The 22,789-nt window shown below is 39.0% G+C and overlaps 1 protein-coding gene across 14 annotated transcripts in view; it reads right to left on the bottom strand.

Annotated features, from left to right (window-relative positions):
- CLASP2 (cytoplasmic linker associated protein 2) overlaps positions 1-22,789 on the bottom strand; it is a 146,690-nt gene that overhangs the window by 100,826 nt on the left and 23,075 nt on the right. For 13 of the 14 annotated variants that reach the window (XM_069007701.1, XM_069007702.1, XM_069007703.1 and 10 more), the window contains exons 3-7: positions 20,761-20,864; positions 17,291-17,382; positions 16,875-16,950; positions 15,284-15,381; positions 8,031-8,101 (exon numbers count right to left, since the gene is read on the bottom strand). In XM_069007701.1, the coding sequence (XP_068863802.1) occupies positions 8,031-8,101; positions 15,284-15,381; positions 16,875-16,950; positions 17,291-17,382; positions 20,761-20,864 (441 nt within the window). Of the gene's footprint in view, positions 1-3,192; positions 3,294-8,030; positions 8,102-15,283; positions 15,382-16,874; positions 16,951-17,290; positions 17,383-20,760; positions 20,865-22,789 lie in introns of those variants that run through there. The other variant, XM_069007715.1, reaches the window with a different exon arrangement.

Here is a 22,789-nt window from a genome sequence, read left to right as displayed (position 1 = left end):
AATCAAGCTAATGTCTCAAACATCACTGTAGCTTCTGTACCTTTAATGTGTCCAATCCCTTCTTCAGTCAAAAGTAAAATATTAAAGCTGTACAGCACCCACACTTCACAGAAACTACTTAATCAGATTAAAGACTTAGGAAGACAGCCTTCCCTCAGAAGAACATCAGGGAATGGAAGATAATTGTTCTCATGCTTTAGGACCATGCATATATTAATCAAGTATTTTGAAAGAAGACAAAACACAAAATTTGATATGCATATGCAGTAAGATAGAAGGATAATTTCTATTCATAAACCAGTCACATGTGCTTTATCATCTAAAATCTGACAAGTGCCTAAAGTCATGAAACATTGTATGCCATTTACATAAAAATACACTAATAAATAAAGAAGTGCTTATTCATTATACGATACAAAACAGTATACTTAGTATACACTAGTGCAACAAATGTGTGCACCAAATATGTCCCCTTACAAAGCTGATTATATGCTTTTAGATAGCCCTCAAATACCTTATATCTGGTACTGCAGTATGTTTAGTACATCTTAAGAAAACCTATGTCTAATCTTCCCTTTAAGGCCATTCATAGTTTTAGGTAGATAATTTTGTCCTTATCCTAATTACTTTGTTCAACTGGGATCAAGGCAGTCCCTTACCTACGAAACAACAAGGTGACGTAGCACAGACTGACAACAAGGTGAAGAAACACCAGTGGAAGCTGCTGAATTACAACGCGCTGCTGGAGAGAACGCGCAACGCGATGTGCGCATGGCGATTCCGCTCGCCACCTCCTCAGCAGCCTAATCTGGTTACCAACGGATAATGGCAGAAATGCATTATCCTCTCCAAAGAACAAGGAGACCAGAGCGAGGAACAGCTCCTGGCTGGTTTTCCTCAGCAGCCTCCGAACACAACTTGCAGGGCAAACACAGACCTCCAGTCACACAAGTACGTGAAATGCCTTTCAGACTGAGGCAGCGCATGCTTTCCCACTGGCACGCACTCAGTACAGTAGAAGTTACGGTCCATTTGCTTGCTGGGCCGCAAGCACAGGATTATTTTTCTTCCCCCTCTACATTCTCCCAACAATAGCTTGGAGAGCTTGAGACAGTTAACATGGGGGCAAACAGAAAATCTGGTTCTTCCCTTTAATCTTCACTTGAGAAATCAGATTAAGATTCAACTGTTAAGCACCACGTTTTATTTACATTTCTGCTTGTGCTCAAGAAAACTGGGAAAAAAATAATCCAAAAGGTTCCAAGAAGCCAATGTCTTGCATTCAAGATAAAATCAACACTACCACTTCTAGATGGCATTTCCAAACATACTCTGCAACTGTGTAGCACATCTAGGCTGATTAAGTGAGCAAACCAAATAAGACAAGTAAAAAAAATCTGTCCTCTGGAGTATCTGCACAATGCCTTCAGCCCAGTCTCACAAATATTAAGTTAAACATACATACAGGCCACAACAAAATGACATTTTGCCAAGAAAAGACATTTCTCAAAGGTTGCAGAATCACTAACCTTAAAACATTTTCTTCTATGTTGCATATATTAGGATATACAGAATATTTGCAAAACAAAAGACCGCAGCAAAACCATCATTAAATTTAGAAAAAAAGATCAAGAAGTTTTCTTAATATTAACTACAGTTTTGTTTTCCCTCGCAGTTTCATAACAACATCAGAAGACTGAATTCCTTGTAAATGTGGTAAGCAGTAGTTTTAAGAGACCAACAGCTATATAATCATCCTACACACTGTTAATTGTATCTGGCATTATTGCTCAAAGCTCCTACACGGAATGTCAGCTGACTGCCTGAACAGTACTTTGTTCTTAGTGCCTTTGTTAATGACGAATTAAATTATACAGAAGAGAGCTCCACAACCACCCTCACTTTATAAACCTCGACCATTACAGAACGACAAAAATCCTATGGCTTTGCCTAGAGAATGCAGTTATTTCTTAACATGCTACAACTTGCTTTCTTAATCTGCAAGTTACCACAATTCATGTTTACACCATGGAGAACTGTGTTGCTTCACAGGAAGGAAACAAAGACGAAGAAAAACATTTCCAAAAAAAAAAATCTCAGCAAGAGTGAGCTTGGTACATATTCAGTTCTACAAAGACCACTTCCCTTGCACCTTGCAAATGACAAACAAACATCAGAGAACTGCCCAAATTTTTTTAGACTGTGCACTCCAGACATAATTTCACTGCTTTGGTCATGCTCATTATCTCTTTCAGTCTCTAACATATGAAAGAACTAAGTGAAAAACACACATTTCAGGTCGCCTCAAGAAAGGGTCTCTCTCAGGACTCTTTACAACTACTGTTTTAGCAAATTCAGATAAAAGATTTAATCTGATCTTGATAAAGCCATCTTCCTTATGCGAATCTGCATATATAGTCACTTGTAAAAGCACAGCCATCCTACCTCATCCCTAAACTTGCTGCAAGTCCAGTGAACGCATCTCAAGTCTCTCTAAAAATAATAATGCATATATAGAAAGTCATCATGGTACTGAGCTCAGAGAACCTGGCTGACATGCAAACCCAAGAGGTGCAATAAAGATAAAACATATGTCTAGTTTTTAACGAAAACACAACCATATAGTCTGGATTGCTTTACTGACCTACTTTCCATTGGTTTGTGTAACAATACACTGTGCAGTGAAGGAAACGTAGTAACATCCCATGTCTTTATTAAATATACATCCCTAGCTCTAGCAGCAAGGCTCTTCTTTTATGGCTATGCTGAATGAGTAGGAATTTCTTCACAAAACACGGCAGGTTAACATCCGCTTGTTTACAAAGCAGTATAGTAAATTCTGCCTTATCTTGCAGAGGTGGCCAACACAAGTAACACCGAGGCGAGAGGGGTAAACACAACGCCAACATAAAAATGCACAGCGGAACCCTCCAGAGTAGTAAATAATTGAGATCACGGGCCATCCCAGAAACCCAGGCACGGTTAAAATCCCAAGAAGGGCTGGAGTTGCCACGCACGGCGCCCCGGTACCCTCCGGCTGCTGCACGTAGCATCCATCGCCCAGCTCGGGCGGAAGCCAAGCCCGTCAGCCCAAGATGCCAACCTGCCATACCAACCTCCCGGCCCCCCGGGCTGCACAGAGCCCCCCGCAGCCCCGCGGCGGTCCCCAAGGGCACGGCGGTCCCCACTCACCGTCCCCCACAGTCATCATGCCCGGCGGTGCCGCGGGAGGGCGGGCGCGGCGGGTCCCGGCCGGATCCCCGCCGGATTCCTGCCGGCTCCCTGCCGCTACAGCCGCCGCCTCGCTTCAAAATAGCAGTCCCGCCTCGCAAGGGAACCCTCCGCGCCGGCCCGGCCCCGGCCCGGCCCCCCGGGCGCTCCGCCCCCGCCGTCATGTGCCCGGCGGGTCCCCCCGCCGCCCGGCAGCGCCCGGGAAGCGCCGGCCCCCGCGGAGCCCCCGCGACGGGGTGACATCCCACACCCCCGGCGGGAGTTTCGCCCCCCAGCACCACGGAAAATGAAACGGGAGGAGAAGAAGCAGGCCTGGTTAAGGAAGAGCACTCCACAGAACAGAGGTCAACCAAAACGTAACACAAAACAGTAAAGCCACAGGAAGTAGGAAAGGGCTTTGTTGAAGAAAGGCGCTGCCTCTTTTAGCGAGTTTTCGGAAGACTTGTTTGGAAACCCCCCCACCCCCCCGCAACTTTAAAGAGAAACTGCTTCCAAAGCATGCGTGCAACACATGCTGGAGAGCAGGAATGACAGCCTACCCAGGCCCTGAGCTGCTGCTCAGAGTTTGTACCCGAATCTACTTTTTAGGTGACACGCTGAGCGTAGAGACTGCAATCCAACAGTGATCAAAAAAAAAAAAAAAAAAAAAAAGCAAGTAAGTTGTACCAATTTACTTAGTCTTGCCAATGGAAAAGTTTAAAACTCAGGCAGACTGTAGCATATGCTGTTGCACCGTGCATGAGAACCACGCATTTGCAAGGAGCCAGACACAGTTCCCTGTAGAAATAATCAAAAAACTCATGCAAATTCCTTAAAAACCTGTCGAAGCATCAGCCTGCTGAGGCCCTTTTCTTCCAAATGGGCTTGAACTGATCAGTGCACTTCATCCGTCAGTAAATTTTCCTATTCAAAATGATAAACCATCAGGAAGAGCAGCTGAAATTGAAAATTCTGTGGCTGCATTTTGACCACTTGCATCGAGCAAACCAGAGAAATACATGCAGCTCAAAACCTCTATAAAATAATCATAGCAGCTATCAGCAGTATTCCCAAATGATATATATTCATGTTGTGCCGCACTGGTGAGCTCTATTAGAGTATGTCGTCACTGTCTCCATAGTAACTATATTTCCAAATAGAAAACAGCAAAGGGAAATAAAAACAATAGCGTAATGTGGAAAAACAGATACACACTTGTGCTATGGATTTTTATTTGCCCCCCCTTTTTTTTTTCTCCAGGAGAACATGTATTTCAACAGCATCTTTATCATCCATAACACAGCTCCCCTGCACCACGATACTAACGTCACATATCCTACCTGTCATATTTTGTGTTTGTAAAGCCAGTCCTTTGAGCCATTAAACATTAAAATGGAAAAACTGCATGGGTTGAATAGAGATGTATGATTTATCTTCAGCTCATTCTGCTGAGTGCAGCAGAGAGCTCTGTATTAATAGTTTCCCTACTTTGGTTTTAATTCCCTGTCTCAATACTGACACTACTATCTGATAGAGAAGTCTGCTTGAATTCTCTTAGAGAAAACAGTATTTACAAATCTCAGGCAGCAGAAACAAGTGCTTTTGTAGTGCTGAGATTGGCTGCCGGTTCTGTTTCCATAGAAATGAACATTCACTTGCTGAAAAATGGGGGGGTGCTCTAAAGAATCTTCTCCAGTTTGGAAGGCTACATATAGTTCTGGTGGAGTGAAAGGGCAGCAGCACACATAAAATATTGCCTAACAGGCAAACATCCTGATCTGATTCTTTTAATATGCATCATTATGAATGTAAACAAATCCCAAGGTTTGCATAGCAGCTCATTCATTCACATAATTCACATTAAAGAAATTATCTCTGATTTTACTATACACATCTGAGAGTAAAGGAAGATGGGTGGAAAATAATTATTAAAAAAAAAAAATCAAAGGTCAGCTGGAGAGGCAAGCTAGCAGTGGGATATTATTTAAGGCTGTAAGCCACTCTCATCAAGCAAAAGCACTAAGATTCTTGTCCAGTTCCCTTGTTAGACATGGTACCTCTGCATGTGCTGGCTCTTGAAGCTCCTTGTTACATCCTACCCCAATTACTCCATCCATAAGTGTTTGAATGTGCTTTCCACCTTGTCTACACTCCAAGAGGATCTGTCAGTCTCTAACGGTAACTTGTTCTTCTCCTCCTCATTACCATTCCATCACAGATCAGATTCAATAAAGGAAAGAAGTAACACAAGACTAAAGGGACTGTTCTCGCTAGATCCCCTCTAGTACACTAAAAGGATATTAAATCCATGAGTGTGCTAAGACTGCAGGAAGGAGACCTTTTCCTGTGCTACCTGTATTTCTCCAACATACCTAAGCATACCAACACAATGTTTTTTAAAACTCTCAAGTGTTAAATCATGTTAGTACAAACATATTTTTTAAATATGTATTTGTTTTGATTATCAATATATCACGGAAAACATTTTTGTCTTCAGGTTGTTTAAAGCTGCAAGCTTTGACTCTTTATTCTTTTCCTTCTTCCTAAGCACATGCTGGATAAAAACACCGAACAACTGACTTAGTATTATTTGACGAGAGAATCCTAAGTCACATCTCTGGATTCTCAGAAACTAGGTCAACACACCAAATATTCACTACCACAGCAGTATCACTCAGGACTATGACGAAGATGACATCTTCCAAGGTTGTATTAGCAAGCTCTTCCCTATCCATCACAAACCAAACAGGGCCCCCATCAGTAGAGTCAACCAACTTGGGACAGTACCTCCACCTGGCAAAAACACATTCCTTTTGCTGTTAAGAAGGCCCACTATGGAGTTTAATTATATTAAAGCCAGTTGAAGAGTTTTTGCCCTTTGCACCCCCCCACCTCCTCCCACTTTGGAAAGATAACCCTACTCCCCCCACTACCGTCCCAAACCCTACAACAAAATATCCAAAGCACAAAAAAAAATCCTCAACACTGTAACAGATGTATTTAGCCACTAAAATTTGGCCTTTATCCAGAGATGTTTGATAAAGCTCCTGAACGAAAAGTTGGAAACAAGGCTACAGGAATTCAACAGTAACTTTAAATCTACACGTGCAAGCAGTAAATACAAATTGTCCTTCAGAGAATAAGGAAGCACAAAGCCAAGATAAAGCACTAACAATGGAAGAATACCTTTTCAGTAACATTGAAAAACTGCCTAGATGGAAGCAACAGATGAACAAGGTTCAAGCAAAAATACTGAAACCAACATATTAAGAGAGATTCTGTCATTTACAGTACCAAAACAGAATTATAGTAACTTTTGCATAGGAATTGCCACCTACAAGACGAAATACATGGTTTATGCTGTCATAGATCAGCATTAACATCTGTGTTTTGCCCATGAGATAAAAATGGCTTCAAAATAAACTTTGTTAACTCTTTTAAACAGCGACAAAAAGGACAGAAGTGCTATCTTAACTAGTCAAGCAAGGTGGTATATATATTTTCATATATTTAAATTTTTTCCATGCCTATATTCCCCTGTGTGACTTTCTCCATTCTCCTGAGAACTACCAACACAAAAAATATACATGTAAAATGCATCTCTGAATCTCTCAAACCAATGAAACCAACACAGCTGTATTAACTTTAAATGCAAAAGATAATGGTTTACCCTTTCATAATGAGTAAATTTACAATCAAACAGAACATAAAACATTTTATGTAAAACACTTTTCCCCAAATTAGAATGCTTTGGATTTTTTTAAAAAATACAAATTTTTACAAATAAATTTTTAAGTGTTCAAGAATAGCAATGTTTTATTTCAAAGGAAAATGTAGCATAGAAACTCTTACTACCTCAAAGATAATGTTATAAAAACACTTTCCTTTGAACCTAGTCACTTCTGTTTTCCCAACCACAACAAAAGGGTGAGAAAATTAAAAATGAAAAAGATGTATTTGAGTATATTGAGGAATTATACGCATTCCTCAAAATATTTCTACTCTTGAATAGTTACACTTCTTAGATATAGCAGACCATAATCAACATAGCAACTTTGAAAGACAAATTAACGTGAGGAAACTCTTCCCGATAAAACAAGATCCACTGATTCCCTGCAGAAGACAATGAAGCTTCCAAAACCAACTGTGCTAAAGCCACTGCCACAGCACCTCCTTTGTTTTGCTGTTACATAACATTTCTTTCATAATTTACAGTTTTAAATTAAATTTTCATACTAAAAAATACTGTAGCAAAAAAGCAGTAGGAAGCAACAGGGATCCTCTGTGTAACAGGTTCTCTTTTCTTGAAATACACCAAAAATAAGGAGCTCAAGCTCAATGAAGCCTTAACATCAACATTTAAGTGTCTTTGAATCCTGCAGTCTTCTTTTTCTATAATTTAAAACTCAATGTATTAATCATGATGCATCATTTTAACAAAGAACATATCAAACACACCCATCACTAAAGTACATTTTTCTCTTTACTAACATACTAAGGTAGGATAAAGGTTCATTTATCTTTGTTCCCATGCATCAACACTCTGCAGCATTGTTCTATCCTATACTGAACACATCTGTAACTCGTTAAATATTCACTGCTTGTTTCCATGCAGTTTCAACACCTTTTCCAATTGTATTCTGACCACAGTCCAGCAAATATTTCCAGTAAAGAGTACAAGCTTGTTTCACCAAGTGTCTCATTTTCTTAGCATTTATGTGTTTTTATTCATCCATCTCACACTGATAATGCTAGTATTTAAATATTTATTTTTTTATTAATCTAAAGCGGATTATAAATATACAATCTTTCATACTCACCACTGACGCTACTTAAAATCATATTGTCAGAGTTTCTTATTTCATCAAATTTTGCAAAGATTGTTTGCAACCTATAAAGAACAAAAAACAACAAAGTAGTTTTACATCTCTGAAATCCCACTGGCTACTGGTAAAAACAGAAATCAGTTTATTAGCATATATGAAGCCACAATGCAGAATATACAAGGGACTAAAAGTATGAAGAAACAATTCCTAAAGGATTCCTCTTTAGCTGAGCATCTTCACAGAAATGCATAGAAAACTAAGTCAACTTGTTATTAGCATGATTAAAAATAACATTCTGAAGTTCAGCTTCAGTAATAGCATATACTGGGTGTATATACAATATATACATATTTATTCCTACTCAACAACAAAAGGTTACAGTTTGAACTATGCAATGTTCATTTAGAAGAAAAAGAAGGATTACTATTTAATTTGTTCTGAGACAATTATTAATTTCCCTCAAAGATTTTGTTCCACAAAATTTCCTCAGTTTGGTTATGAAAAAATGCTTTTCCACAGGGAAAAAAAAAAACCCAAACAACACAACTTTCTTCTAAACTTAAGATACACTAAACACTTAAACGTGTCCAACCCGCACACTGATTTTAACTGTCACAGTAGAGAATACACTGTGAATGCTTTACTACATTTAAACAGCAAACAGACAAACAAAACTCCAAACAAACCAAACCAAAAAATTCCACAATTTTAGCTTTGCAATCTAGTCTCAGAAGGCAAAAAATGGTGTTCAAGCAATAAAGTTGGCAAAACACTTCAACAGCCCTTTCTCATCACTTCTGCAGAAAACTCAATAAAAGCAGCGGACGTATCTCCCAGAAAAACGTAACCCATGCATTAGCAAGAGTTGTACTGACATAATATACTGTTCAGCTGCAAACAATTGAGAACATTTTCTTGCATTTCTCCAAAGACTTCTCTGCTTTTTAGACTACTTGGAATATGGTAATATATAACATGCACATGGGATTTTTAGCTCCAGGACTATTCAGACTGAATCCTGATTTTAAATGAACAAAGTTATAAACTACAAATCACATGACAGTCTGCAGGTCTCTGAACAGGTACAGTTCAGGTACACCAGAAGAACTAGGGATTATACTACCCAATTCAAAATTTGCTAACAATTTGTACTGAAAGACTGTCTTTAATAAAAACTCACAATCCAAACTATTTTATGACAAACCAAAAAAAATGGGTAAGAACTATGCCTGGGTATGAAAATTCTCACAAGGAGAAAAGTCAAGGACACACAGAGATTTCACTTCAACATTTCGTTATGCACACACCACTTTTACTCAATGATCCATGTAGAGAGGCTGTACACTTTCACTTCATAGTCTACATTCTCTGAGATTGCATGTCCCTTTCACTAACAATGAAGAATGTGATAAAATAATGAAATACAGACAGACAACAGTATAGAAAGTTTGAGCCTTCCCCCACTCCCATTCCAACAATTTAGGACTCTCACTGTGCATTACTTTTACTTTCCAAACACTTCAAAGCAATCTGCTACTGAGCAAATTTGTCCTGGACTTAGCCAGCCCACAACAAGAACTATATGGATCCCCACAAAAAGGCCTCCTCTACTGCAAGCATCTAAAAAACCACACCCAACCCCCCCCTTTAATCATTTAAGTCAATAATCCATAACACAAACCAGCAGTTATTCCATCATCTCAACTTATCTCAAAACTGTATGTAGCTCGGTAGTAGTTTCCTTAATCTTTCCCTAGGATACTTGCCAGCTTGTCTCTGGAACCTATTATCCTCTCCCTTTTGCACCACCATTGCATTTACAACCACTGCTGCCACAGCAAAATGTCTGAAATGGCAGCAATTCACAAATGTCACTACTTTACTATTAAACCTCAAGTCTTTTAATGAAAAGATCAATTTGCAAACCAAAGGCAGTATCTACCAAAAGGCGTTTTTCTGCACTTAGGCTTGAAAAAGTAAAACTTTTGAAATGAAATGCTTTTTTGGGTACTAGAATTTACTAATGATGTGTGAAATCCCATTAACATGCTGTGTGCTTTCAGCCGTACAAATCGAGAAGTTTACACGACAATCAATACATATAATAATGCATTAGGCCATCTTGCTTTCATAACAAGAAGTTAATGTGTTTGCCTCATATGTTTGTGTTTACCAGGGATTGTGAGTTCCCCTCAACAGTGCTGGATTCCATAGCAAACACTGCATTAGCAGTTCACCTAGTTAATGAGGAAGATTTAACACTACATCTGAAAGGCTGAAACTGTCATTCCAAGAGAAACTGAATATGACTAGAGAGATTAACAGATTTGCTCTAAAATTTCACTTTAATTTTTAAATCCTGTAAAGCTGACGTTATCCACTTGGCACAAATATTTTAGAGCATGCAGAAGAAAAAAAAAAGATTTTCTGCTCTTTTGAACTTTCTTTTCAAAAATGCTTTCCTGAGTGTTTTAAACAGCAGCTAAAACCTAAATGCTTCCTTAAAAATATGTTATAATAATATACATGTTGCCTCTCACTCTGGACAAAATACTTGATAAAGTATTAACTATGAACAATAAAAAAAATGCGTTTGTCAGCACTGGACGCTATGTTGTCAGTGTTGCAGGCTGGAGAGCAACACACAGTACTGCCACTCCTCAAACTTTCAAAGCATGTCTTTATGACCAGAGGCAGACTCTACAGTATTTGTCATAATTGCAACAACAACAGAGGAGTCCATTATAACACAGCTGTCAATGTGGTAAAGCTCTACTGCAGAACCAACCCTCTCTTTAGAACAGCTTACAGCATCTGTAACTACCACTTTGCAAAGTCTCTCACAAGAAGTTTCTCCCTCCCTCTCCTCCCACCCTGCTCTTCTTGCTACCTTCTTCTCTTCTCATATTTCTTCACACAGTCACAGGCAGCAAGGCAGCATGGGCTAGAGTCTCTAAAATTATTGCAACCACAGTCAATTTAAGAATGTTTACAGGAGGTTCAGCTACTGGCAAAAGAGAGCCTGCCAAGAGGAACCCAAGAAACTACAGGGCTGGACCAAGACCAGTTTTACTGGCAAAGAGGAATGTTCTTTGAGAAAAGAAGCATTATTACTCCTTCATCTCGTATCTGCAAGCCCAACTCTGGATGTGGCAATCATAATCAATCATTGAAGTCACCACATGTCACTGGTGGACAGAAATATTATCTTCTTTTCCCAAAAAGGCATAGATAGGTCTTCTGCAACTTCTCATATAGACGGAAAAATCACCATTGACAAAAACCATGTGTTTGGGACAGCAGGTATTTCTGGAGGGGCTGTCAGTGAATGAATGAATGCATGAAGTTGTAGCACTTTAAATGGGGGCTCCTGGCAACCTGCCAAACACTCTCCTCCAGCAGGCAACAGGTCTCTATCAAAGTATTAACATACTGTGGTGAGGATGGTCAGTAAGAGGAATATGTACCCTTCTAGGACACAGCTTGAGCTGACGTGCACACATACGGAAACATGGGTGCTTCCATAGAATGTGCACAACACTTCAGACCGAAAAGCTGTTACTCATGACCATGCTTGATGGTGTTCAACTGTTTGAATGGCAGGCAGAGGGGGATACCCGAAAGTGTGGTCCTTGTGATGAAGAGGCAAAAGAGCACCACTCCCCTATCAATAGCAGAAAGATAAAGAAGAATGGTGGTAGCTAGTCTGTTGTTTATGTCCAAACTGAGTCAAAAGCAGGAAACAGCCCATATGAAACTCTGCAGTTGTTTCTCCATATTTCCCCCTTCCAAGCTAAAAAAAAAAAAGAGATCTTGAAGACATGTGTCCACATCTGGACACACAGATGGACCTCATCTACAGCTTGAGCTAGACAGATAAGCAGAATGTGCATACCACATAAAATGTGGTATTTAGAAATGCATAATGCATACTGCAATATGCTTCAACATTTTAGGATATGAAGTTGTGGCCCTAGACATAAGAACTAAACAAATGACTGGTTTTATACATTTCTGTCTCTCAAGCAACAGGGGGGAAATTTGTCAGATTAATTCCTCAAAGATAAAAGCTTTTAACACTCAGACTAAGTAACTGCTATCCAGAGCCACGTACGCTATTTCCGTTCAGGGAAGATCAGCCACACAGATTCCATACTCTAAAACATTCGATTTGTCCCACTGAGAACAAAACCTCTTCACTATTCTTGGCTCACTGAACAATAAATACAACATCCACTTTCAGTATTCACAAATATATTAACGCTACTTTCAGGTCTGACACTAAAGACTGTCAAAACCTCTCTGGCAAGCGATTACAACAAAAGAGAAAACAACGTCCAAATTTCCAGCCACTGACTTGATACTGATTTTTCTGAAAAAGGAATGCGCTTCAAGCAAAAAGCACAATAATACTCTGAGATTTCTAAGTTGAAAAATAACAAATAGAAAGAGGAATACACTGATTTTATTTATAAACACATTTATATTTGTTTATATAAATTAATACCTATTAAGGTATCACCAATTACTCTCAATAAAGAAGAGAAATGCACCGAAGAAAAAGAAATAGTAAGTAAGTAGAATTGAACTACAAAAGTAAGATCCATAATTTATTCATTACCTAGATTCTGACAGGTCCAGTAAAGCCCTCTAGAAAATCCAGTATTTTCCACAAAGGCAAACCCTACCAGATGCAGATTACAAAACCTTTTAAGCCTACTATTATTAAATTACTGACTGTATTTGGCTTTGTATAGACACAACATGTATATACCATTTGCATATTTAAGGAAGTTGAACAATTTCTCAAAACAATGCTTGATTAACTTTCCTGCTTTCCTTTCAGCAGACAGGAGCTCTTATTTTCAGTGCTTTAGGACAGAGTGCATTCAAGCAGCAACACACAACTCTCTAATGTGTAGTTTGTTATGCAAACTAAACAAGCCTACATTCTATTGATTCATGTGCACCAAAAACTGAAGTAATAGGTTTTTCTGCTAATGTTTAAGTTTAGATGTAATTTTTAATGCACTGACTTACAGTGAAGGAGCTGCAATGCAGTTCTTTAAGGCTGAACTCAACAACTGAAAGCAGCCGTGTCTGAACTACAGATTATCTGTAATACTTAAAACCCTTAAAACCTACCCAGACACACAAACATGAACAAAGATTCCCCTCAAAATAATGATGATACTCTACATGAAAGGTTTTTTCCCACAGATCATAGCTCCTGCATAACCACATGAAAATTTTACTGCATCTAAGCAAAGGGAAACCTCTGACAGGCACTGGGGAAGAAATGTCTTAAATTAGGTCTGCCTCTGAAGAAACAACAGTCTAAGCTACCATACAGTTAATCTGTCTTTCCTGAGCTTTGTCAAACGCCTTCTTAGTTGTGTGAAGGAGTAAGAAGGGACTCCAGGAGCTCTGCTTTCTGTCAGGGTTGGATGGGACAGAGACTAACAGTCTCATGTTTAACTCAAGCAAATTGTAACTCCTCTCCTTATCCCAACCTGAAACCTACTGCAGAGGACACAGCACTGACACTCAGCTCACATACTATTTTACCCTAGTCCTGACTATCAGGTGCAAAACTGCTGGAGATTTAGTAGCAACAACCCATTTAACATGCACCAAGTAGAGTCTTGCTTTTTTATGTAAATGCAAATTATACAACCATGCTTGCTTTCAGATCAGGGGGAATTTTGTATGCAGCTGATTCAGACTGTAGAAACAACAACTTGGCACCTACTGCAACTAAATTAGAAGCTGTTGATTGTCCTGAGGATACAAAGCACCTATGGTATTTAATCCTATTTGGATCCCAAGGTGTACTCAGCTTGTATCACATGGAATTGTAAACGGTGAGTCCTGAACCTAAACTTACAGTCAGGCCCAACATTCATTGCAAAAATGCTGTGTTATCTGCACTCTTTTATTCTCTGTTCCAAAAGATATCCAAGGCCCTATCTTAATGCAAGAAAGATTTCTGATATGTTCCCCTTATTTGCTAGGAAACTCAATTTTCAGAACTGTAGTAATAATATGGCTTCAACTTCTGTGGTAACCATATAATCCATTACTAGTCTAAAAGCATGACTATATTCCATAGAATTCTTTAGAATTCTATTCTACAGGATAGAAGAGAATGTGTACAACTTCTCATTCTCATAGGCAGGGTAAACTTTTGTCTAAACAGGCTGAACTCTGCCTGGAATGTAAAACAATAAATTCAACACCCTTCTCCTACAATGCTTTCATAGAATTGTAGAATGGTTTTGGATCACCCAGTTCCAACCCCTCTGTCATGGGCTGGGACAACTTTCATTAGAGCAGGCTCCTCAAAGCCCCATCCAAGCTCACCTTGAACACTGCCAGGGACAGGGCATTCACAGCCTCACTGGTTAACCTGGTCCAGTGTCTTACCACCCTCACAGTAAAGAACTGCTTCCTAATATGTAACCTAAACCTATCCTCTTCAGTTGAAAGCCCTCGCCCCTGGTCCTACCACGTCCTTGGAAGAAGTCCCTCTCCAGCTCTCCTACCTATTTAGGTACTGGAATGTGCTCTAAGAGCCTTCACTTCTCCAAGCTAAACAATCAGCCTGTTTTCATAGCAGAGGCTCTCCAGCACCCTAATCAATTTAGTGGCTCTCCCCTAGACTAACAGGTCAATGTCTTTCTCATGTTGGGGGCCCCAGAGCTGAATACATATTTTGATCTATTATCAAGCTGTATTTTGCTATCCTACAAATGACCATGAAAAACTAGGGCTCTTAGTTTTTTAGAGGGGTTTGATAAGGGACTTATCTAATATTCTCTCCGATATCAAGTAATAGATATATTCAGCTTTATCAAAATCAAGAAATGAGATAAAAGTGATGGTAAAGCAGTATGTTAGTATATAAGGGGTTAACACATTTTAAAAAGTATAAATTGCTTTAACAAGGAATTTTAAAGATTTTATGGAATAAACAGCCTTTCCCACTAAGTACAATTTCAACCTCTGTCTGGCTTTCTTAATTAATCAAAGGTAGAAACAAAATAATGGCTAGTTTTATTTCATATAAACTAATCTACATACAACATAGGAACTCTAGTAACATCATACTGAAAGCAAAACTAACTGGAATATAAAATAAAAATTACAGTAATTTTAAAACAAAATTTTTAGCGAGTTTAAAGTTCAGATAATGAACAGTAAAACTTAAATGGCTCAGAATTACAAAATCAAAACAGCTAGCTCACCTTCCAGGAGGAATTCCTCTCTTCGTAAGATCTATTCGTACTTTCTCTCCCACATGTCTGTAAACCTCTACAATGGCTAGTATGGCAGCATCTCTCACCTGTGAACACAGTTTAAATTGTTGATTCCAGTGTTACAGAAACCAAAAGGACATTTGCTGACAGACCTCTAATCTTAAGAGTTCTATAGCCCTGCATGCCAACTCAGTTGAAATAGTGAGGATGAAAAGGAACGGAAATACAACTGTTCTATCATGATGGCATTTGTTCCAAGTTACAGCATCCCCACGTGGTAAAAAATCCTAGAAATAACAGCTTTAGAGGGAATTTCTGGGTCTGACATAAGAATAGTATTTGTGGAAAAAATGTGCTTTATCTGGGACTTGCTCACAGCAGGCAGTACTTTCAAAACTTAGCTCCTGCACTCAGTCTTGACTTTTCATCTTGCTTTCATCACTTTCTACACACAGCAAAGTCCTTCTGGAAAACTAAGACTGCCCACAAGAGTGGACCAAAGTGATCAGCATTTTCTTCTTGCTTTATTTCAATTGGAACCAGGTGGCATGGCATCAGCACAAGAAAGGAAATAAGGCAGGATGGTGGAAGCAGAAAGAACAGTAAAAACAAGGAGATGGAGTGCCTCTTTAAAAATTTTAAACCATAGCCATCACAATAAAAACTGCCAAAAATGCATTTTAGTAAATGCCATTATTCTCTAAAAAGAATGTCCGGAATGACTTCAGTATTGTTCTTTGCAGCAGTTCAAACTAAACACATAACTGCCCTAGCAAGATGTGAACTGCATCTTTACTAATGATCAGCAAAAAGGACAACTTCTCAACAGAATTTCGCTAGAACAGAACAATGCTATGCTATACAGAGGAGACAAGAACTTTGCTGCACTCAGAAATTAAGCTTAAAGACCAATCCTGTTTATAAACCCAGCTCCTACCAATGCTACCCTCTCTGTTACTGTAATCCTAGTCTTTTCCCTCAAACACAACTTGAGATAAATCAAGATATTTTAACCATTTCCACTGGAAGATTTTCTGAAGTTCAGATGTCACCATTATGAACTGCATCTTGATTTTCACTGCAGATGTTTTTGCTTACTTTAATGATTTTAACGACAGTCCTTGCATGCTTTCAAATGCCATTTGGGTTCCAATAAGAAAATAATTACACATAATAATGTTATCTTCAGCAAATTTGGCAATCTATCGCAGGTTTCATATAAGGGCTGCTTCTGGAGGTAATTTTTTGTGTCAATAACTTCTTTTTTTTAATTTATTTCTTTTCAACATCCTCTGTAAGAAACAACTACTTTCAGTAATTACTAGTTTCTACTTCTGAAGACAAAACTAAAGAGACCAGTACATCATGATACTGCTGCCTTTGCAACTCCACTTTCATCTTCCAGTGGATGGACTGATTAAGAAGAAATTGGGTTTACTTCTTCTCATGGTAGAAAATAATGATCTGCTGTACACAAGCACTCTTACCAGCTTTTCTTTAAATGCTTATATTTATTTTGCTTTCACTGTTCTGTCAAAGTGTAGTTGTTCAAGGGCCAGTTAAGTACTGAAATCCTTACCTGACTGTTGGAGTCACCAAATGCTATACACAGATGTGGTACCAACTTGCTGAGGATTAATGGTTGTGCACCGTAACTAAAAAAAAAAAAAAAAAAAAAAAAAAAAGTAGCCTATTTTTAAAGAAAAAACAGAAAATAATTCTTGCAGAAGTGAACTTTTGGCTTAGCTTTTACAGAATACAAACTGACATCAATCAAGCTCTGTCCCTCTCTTACTAGTCCTTCATCTACTTCTAAATAAGATAAGAATTCTGTAGCTTTAGTCTTTCTTTCAGAAAGCCCACTAGTTAAGTTGTTTGACTTTTCCCATGTATTAATTTAATTGAACCAGACTCCCTAAAGAATTACTTTCAGAGAAAAATGACATTCAAAAGAAGGATAGAACCATTACATCTCCATAGAAACAAAAAGCTTACATGTTTAAGGTAGCAACAAGACACAAACACACTCCTTCTCGGGATCGGTAATTCTTGTGTTTAAAACCAACAGCAAGGCGTTCCCAAATGTACTATAAAAGCAGAAATAATGGTCTTTAATTACCTGGAGCACAATAAAATGTAATTCTATTCCATATAATTACATTCATAGTAGTTGCAAAAAAATAACAGAAGACAAGTCCATTGGAAAAGTGATAAAATTAACTTTTGAAATGCACAATATGGAACACAACACAGATTAATTCTATGTCAAAACCAATTCCTAAAAAACGTCCTTCAGCAATCCAGCTGAGTGTTTTCCTTGTTTGAGAAACAGCTCTTAAAACATACAGGATTGTTACAGTTAATGCACACAAAACAAACATTAACATTACAAACTACTGACTGAAGCAGAAGTTAGTACACTCTTTTTGCTTCATATTCTGTTTGCCTGCCAAAATTTCCTCACATCCATTTTAGCTTGTCCTTATCCATACTCCTGCTGTCCCACTTCCCCCTTACTTTTGCTTTAGATCTATTTCTTCATTTTTTAATTATTTCTTGCCCGCTCGCTCTAATTCCTGTGCTTCCATTTTTGTTCTGCTTTCGGTTCTCCTCTCGGTGCTGGTGCCACTTCCTGTGGTACGATCCCCTGGCTCGCTAAACCCTCGTTCACCTCCTTGCGCACTTGTTTTTCTCCGCCTGCCCTGGCTCTCTGCCCCCTGGCTTTATCCCGTTACCTTTCCATCTCCTTGCCGTGCTCTAGCTGCGTATCAGGGCGTTGGAAGTGCAAATGTGGAGCTGAGGAGCAGGGGGGTTCTCCTTGGGAGCAGATGCACAGGCTCAGCCTGCAACTCGCCCCAGCTGCAGCACTGCCATTGCAGCCCAGCCAGCATCCGGGCAGCGTTGCCTAGCGATGGATGGCTGCACACTGCCAGGAGCTGCACACTTTGCAGCCCAGGCACCTCCCTCCTGCCAACTGCACCCCGGAGTGCTGCAACTGCAACCTACAGTGACGCCACACAAAGCTGCTAAAATGTATTACATACTAATTATTGCAATCGGCTTTCTGGGGGGAAAAAAAAAATAAAGCCCTCACAAACAGCTGTTGATCAACAAAAACAGAGAGCGTAAGAGCAGGGAATATGCATCCTCTTTATTAATGAGGTAGCACACTTCAACAGCAGACATAAAATTTTCCAATTAGAGCCCTGCTTGATAATTTTGTCCCATCTGCGGTTTTTTGTTTGTTTGTTTTATACTTCATTGCATTTAGAGAAAACAACCTCAGACGAGCAGGATAAGGCTTGCCAAAGCTGCATAGCTTAACAACAAAGAACAGGATTTTATGGAAGAAAACATCCTTCCAATTAACCCACTGTCATGGACAAACATGGGAAAAAGGAAATCTCCTTGACAGATGAACAAAAAATACAGGTAGAGAGGGAACTGCAGACTATTGAACCAAAGAAAGCAGACCAAAGTGAAATTTAGTTTTTCGCTACATTTTCCCTTCTTTAAGAGCTAATTTTTTTAAGTAGAGAAATTCAAATGGCTGCTTAGAAATTTCCACTCTCAGAAGTTCCTAGCAAGACTTGATGTCCACCTCCCTTCATCCCTTTCATGCACATTTATACCACCTATATTTTTATGCCTTCTTGCCCATTAGCAGCTACAGCTAGTTCTTGCTCACAAAAAACCCAAAAAAACCCCAAACATCTAAAACGAGTAAAGGGATTTAACAACAGGACAAATTAAACATTATTCAACAACATGCTACAAGAGGCATGATGAGTTGACTAGGAAGACATTTACAGGACTTATCCTCAAAAAATTATTCCATTAAGCTCTTCTAAAGGGATATTTCTCTGCAGCAGAGAGCCTACAGCTCTGTACTTCAGTGTTAGAGGCACAGGAAAGACTTCTCTGTTTTGGTCCCTGCTGTGAGGATGATTGATGCTTTTCATCCAAAGTTTTAACGACCCATAAGCTCTCCTGAGAGCAGACAACCAAAGCCTGGCTTCTCCCACTCTAGGGGAGTTACCAGGAGAGCAATACCTTGTCTTGCAGACACAATGCTCTTCCTTGGATTCCACAAACCTTGTATGCTTTCAGGCATTTGAGGGTCAACTTTGAAGGGGATGGAAACTTCCTTCCATCACCTCTATGTACAGCCTAACAACTCTGCACAAAGACAGACCAGCAATCTAAAACTCTTCCACAACAAGGGCTTAGCACGAAGCAACTACCACCAATTTCTTTATCAGCTACTGTTCAAATGAAGGCATCTCCAAGGTGCTCCACTGCACACTTGTCAAAATGCCATTGCTGTAGGGGTTCTGGTGTGTATGCCAAGTATTTGGGAGCATCTTGGGGACAGGAACCCATCATTTATGAACTACTGGCACCTAGGCACAAAAAAATACTGCCATGTCTCTTGGTCAGTGAATATGACCAACGCTACAGCTTGTGAACAGATAAAGGCATGTCTTTGTGGATGACACTACTAGACCCTGATGCCTAAACCCCAATCAGATCTGTAGCCAAAGGGAGATAAACTGTTCTATAATAGCCTAGCATGCTACATGTTTTATGAGGCAAACAAAGCAACTGACAATAATTTTCTCACTCCAGATCAAGTCTGCAACATCTTATTCACTGCACACAAACATTCAAACTTGAATCTATGAAAAAAACAAAGCCAGGAATTAGTGCATACAAAACCCCCACTATTTTTCTCCCTATTAATCTCTAGAATTAGAACTCGGAAACAGATTTTCGTCAGGAACTGAAAACTCAAATAGTAAGTTCCTACTCACATCCAGGGTCTCCAGACTTCTAAATAACATCACTACTCAAGAATATAATCTTGTTAAACAGTCTGACGTTTTTCAGACTCACAGAATAGAGATATAAGATTAAGCACTTGGAAGCCACATAATGTTTAGAACTGAAGGTTGAGTTAAACAAGCCTCCTTACAACCAAATATGACAAGCCAGAGGGCAATTTATCCCCACCTCAGTTTGTCCGTGGTTCACAGAGCATCTCTGTCATACAGCTAGAAAGCCAGAGTCTCTTAAGTTAGAAAATGTGCACCTCAACTGCAGGACTAGTCCTACATGTTCAAGTACAAATCTAATTTTAAAATAAATTTGGAGCTAATTAAACTTATTTATTCCCATTATTCAAACCCAGAAGATGCTTCAAACATGTGTCAATTAACAAAGCCCTGGCACAAGGCATAAAAATGTCTGCTCAGAATTTAGCTACGATGTGCAAAATATGCAGAATCACATCGTGCCAAGATTTTTATCTTTAGTTGAACAATACATCAGTGTCAACCCACTAAGAGTACCTTTAACATTTACACCATTAACAGTCGCCATAACATTGTGACATGTTCAGAGTTCATACAGAAGTCATAAGCTCACTGGAGGCCTCCCTCTGAATCTACATTAAGCAATCATACCATGGGTGGTGCTGCTTCACACATCAATTTCAATATGAGATTCTGTGCTTGCTCTCGAACTTGGTCTTTGGCATCTCCCATACGATCTATCAAAGGCAGGAGAACTACAGGAGAGGAGAAAAAAAGAGAAAGTAAAAAAGATTAAACACCCAATGGAGATCTTCTAATGCTTAAAGATATTTCCTGAAACAGATGTGTATACACATGTCATTCAAAAATAAAAGCTGATTTTAAGTAGGCCACAATATTTTAAAGTCTCAAGTGCATTTCTGGGTATTTTATAAGACTAACAACAAATGCATAAACCTGAAATGGAAGAAAATAGTATCTTTCAATAGGTTAAAAAGAAAGCAAGCTTCCCATCTTCAAAACTGTTTGAATGACTTTGACTTAATCTTCAAGAAGTGTTCCAGTTAGCTTCAGAAGGTCTGGCTTTTCTAAAAAATAATGCTGGGGCATGGTGAGTGGCAAAGAATTGGAATAGGAAAATAGGACTATTTTAGAATCAGTGGGACTTTGCTGTTTATTGTAAGAAAACCAAACGTTTTAAATTCCTTATTCACACAGTGTATCTTCTGGAAACCCAGCCTTGCTTCAGTAAGAGCATTGTTAGAAGTTACTATGTTGTAACAAGCATCCTCAAATAATATTTAAGTAAAATTGCATGACAGCTGATGATTTCAGATCCTAAAAACCAGTAAAAATCAAAGCCAAGGGACTTGCCAACTCTTTTAGGTTGCTTTTCCAGACAGAAGTTTATAATTACATCAGACAAATTAATGCTGTGACATTAGGAAAGATATCCCAATGAACGCGTAGCAAGCTCTGTGTTGTGCAAGACATCCTGCTGCACTGGTTCCCAGTCCTCCATCTGGGGCCTGCTCTTTGAGACATTCTTCTCCAAAATGCTTTCAAGTACTTCTTCCAAATGAGGGGTGATGACACCGAATACACTGCCTTCCTTCAGGAAGCACAACTGACAGAGTTGGTGGATTGGTGGAGATGTGTCTCTCACGGACAGTGATTTAAGGCTCTAAGAAGCACATGATTCACCACCTAGAAAAAGCAGTGTCACGCTAATGGTGACATTTACCTGCCAACAGCTCAGCCTTCTGTGCTAGCTTTTGTTTCTGATCTGATCCACAGTTTCTGAGAGCTCCAAGTATCAGTCACACAGTCCAGGTGGATCTTACTCAACACAGCTCACAATATCACCCAGCACATCCTTCTGCTCCTGCACTCTGCTTAAGCTTGGGCTAAATTTGCAATTGCTGTAACATTTACTTCAAACTTCTAAAGCCAGTATAATGTTTACCTTGACTTCTTTTGAAGACTTGCTCACATTCTCATAAGTAAAAAGAGATATACTAACAGCTAAAGTAACTTTTTGCTGCATTTAGTACTACATCACTGAACACCTGAGAGTATTTTACAGTAGCTGCCTGACCTCAACAGACTTCTAAAGAATTAATTTTCCTTTTCTACTCACAAAAGAAATAATTGTATTTGGCTATTGTTTGAAAGGCAGATCTGAAGTAATTTTATCAGTACTTAATGATTTTATAGTAATAAATAAGCAATAGATTTGCCAGCAAAAGAAAGGGAACAGAACCATAAATTCTGAGGAGGTCTCCTCAGTCCCCTGTTCCCATACTAAAAGCAGCAGCCATTTCAATACCATGATTGAAAAATACACTGCTGAAGTTTGAATTTCCCCTCCTGCAGTATCCAAAGGCATTCTTAGTGTCCTATTCTAAGTATTTAATTCTATTGGCTCTGGATATTCCACTGACATCTTCAGCCACCATTATCAAGGTTTTGTGTTTTTCATCTATCTTCTCTACCCTTTCTCCCCTGAAGAAATTAGTACAGCTACTTTCATTTCACAGTTTTAAAAGAAGAGTCTGGGGTTTTTTTGTTTGGGTTGGATTGCTGTTGTTTTGATGGTGTGGGACATCGTCTTTATGGTTTGGGTTTTTAAGGGCTGTTTCTGTTTTGTTTGGTGGTTGGGTTTAGTTTTTTTGGGGAT

This window comes from Aphelocoma coerulescens, chromosome 2 (genome assembly GCF_041296385.1).
Source record: "Aphelocoma coerulescens isolate FSJ_1873_10779 chromosome 2, UR_Acoe_1.0, whole genome shotgun sequence".
NCBI classification, from domain to species: domain Eukaryota; kingdom Metazoa; phylum Chordata; class Aves; order Passeriformes; family Corvidae; genus Aphelocoma; species Aphelocoma coerulescens.
The sequence above is the reverse complement of the archived record's forward strand: the minus strand, read 5'-3'. Positions and strand labels throughout refer to the sequence as shown.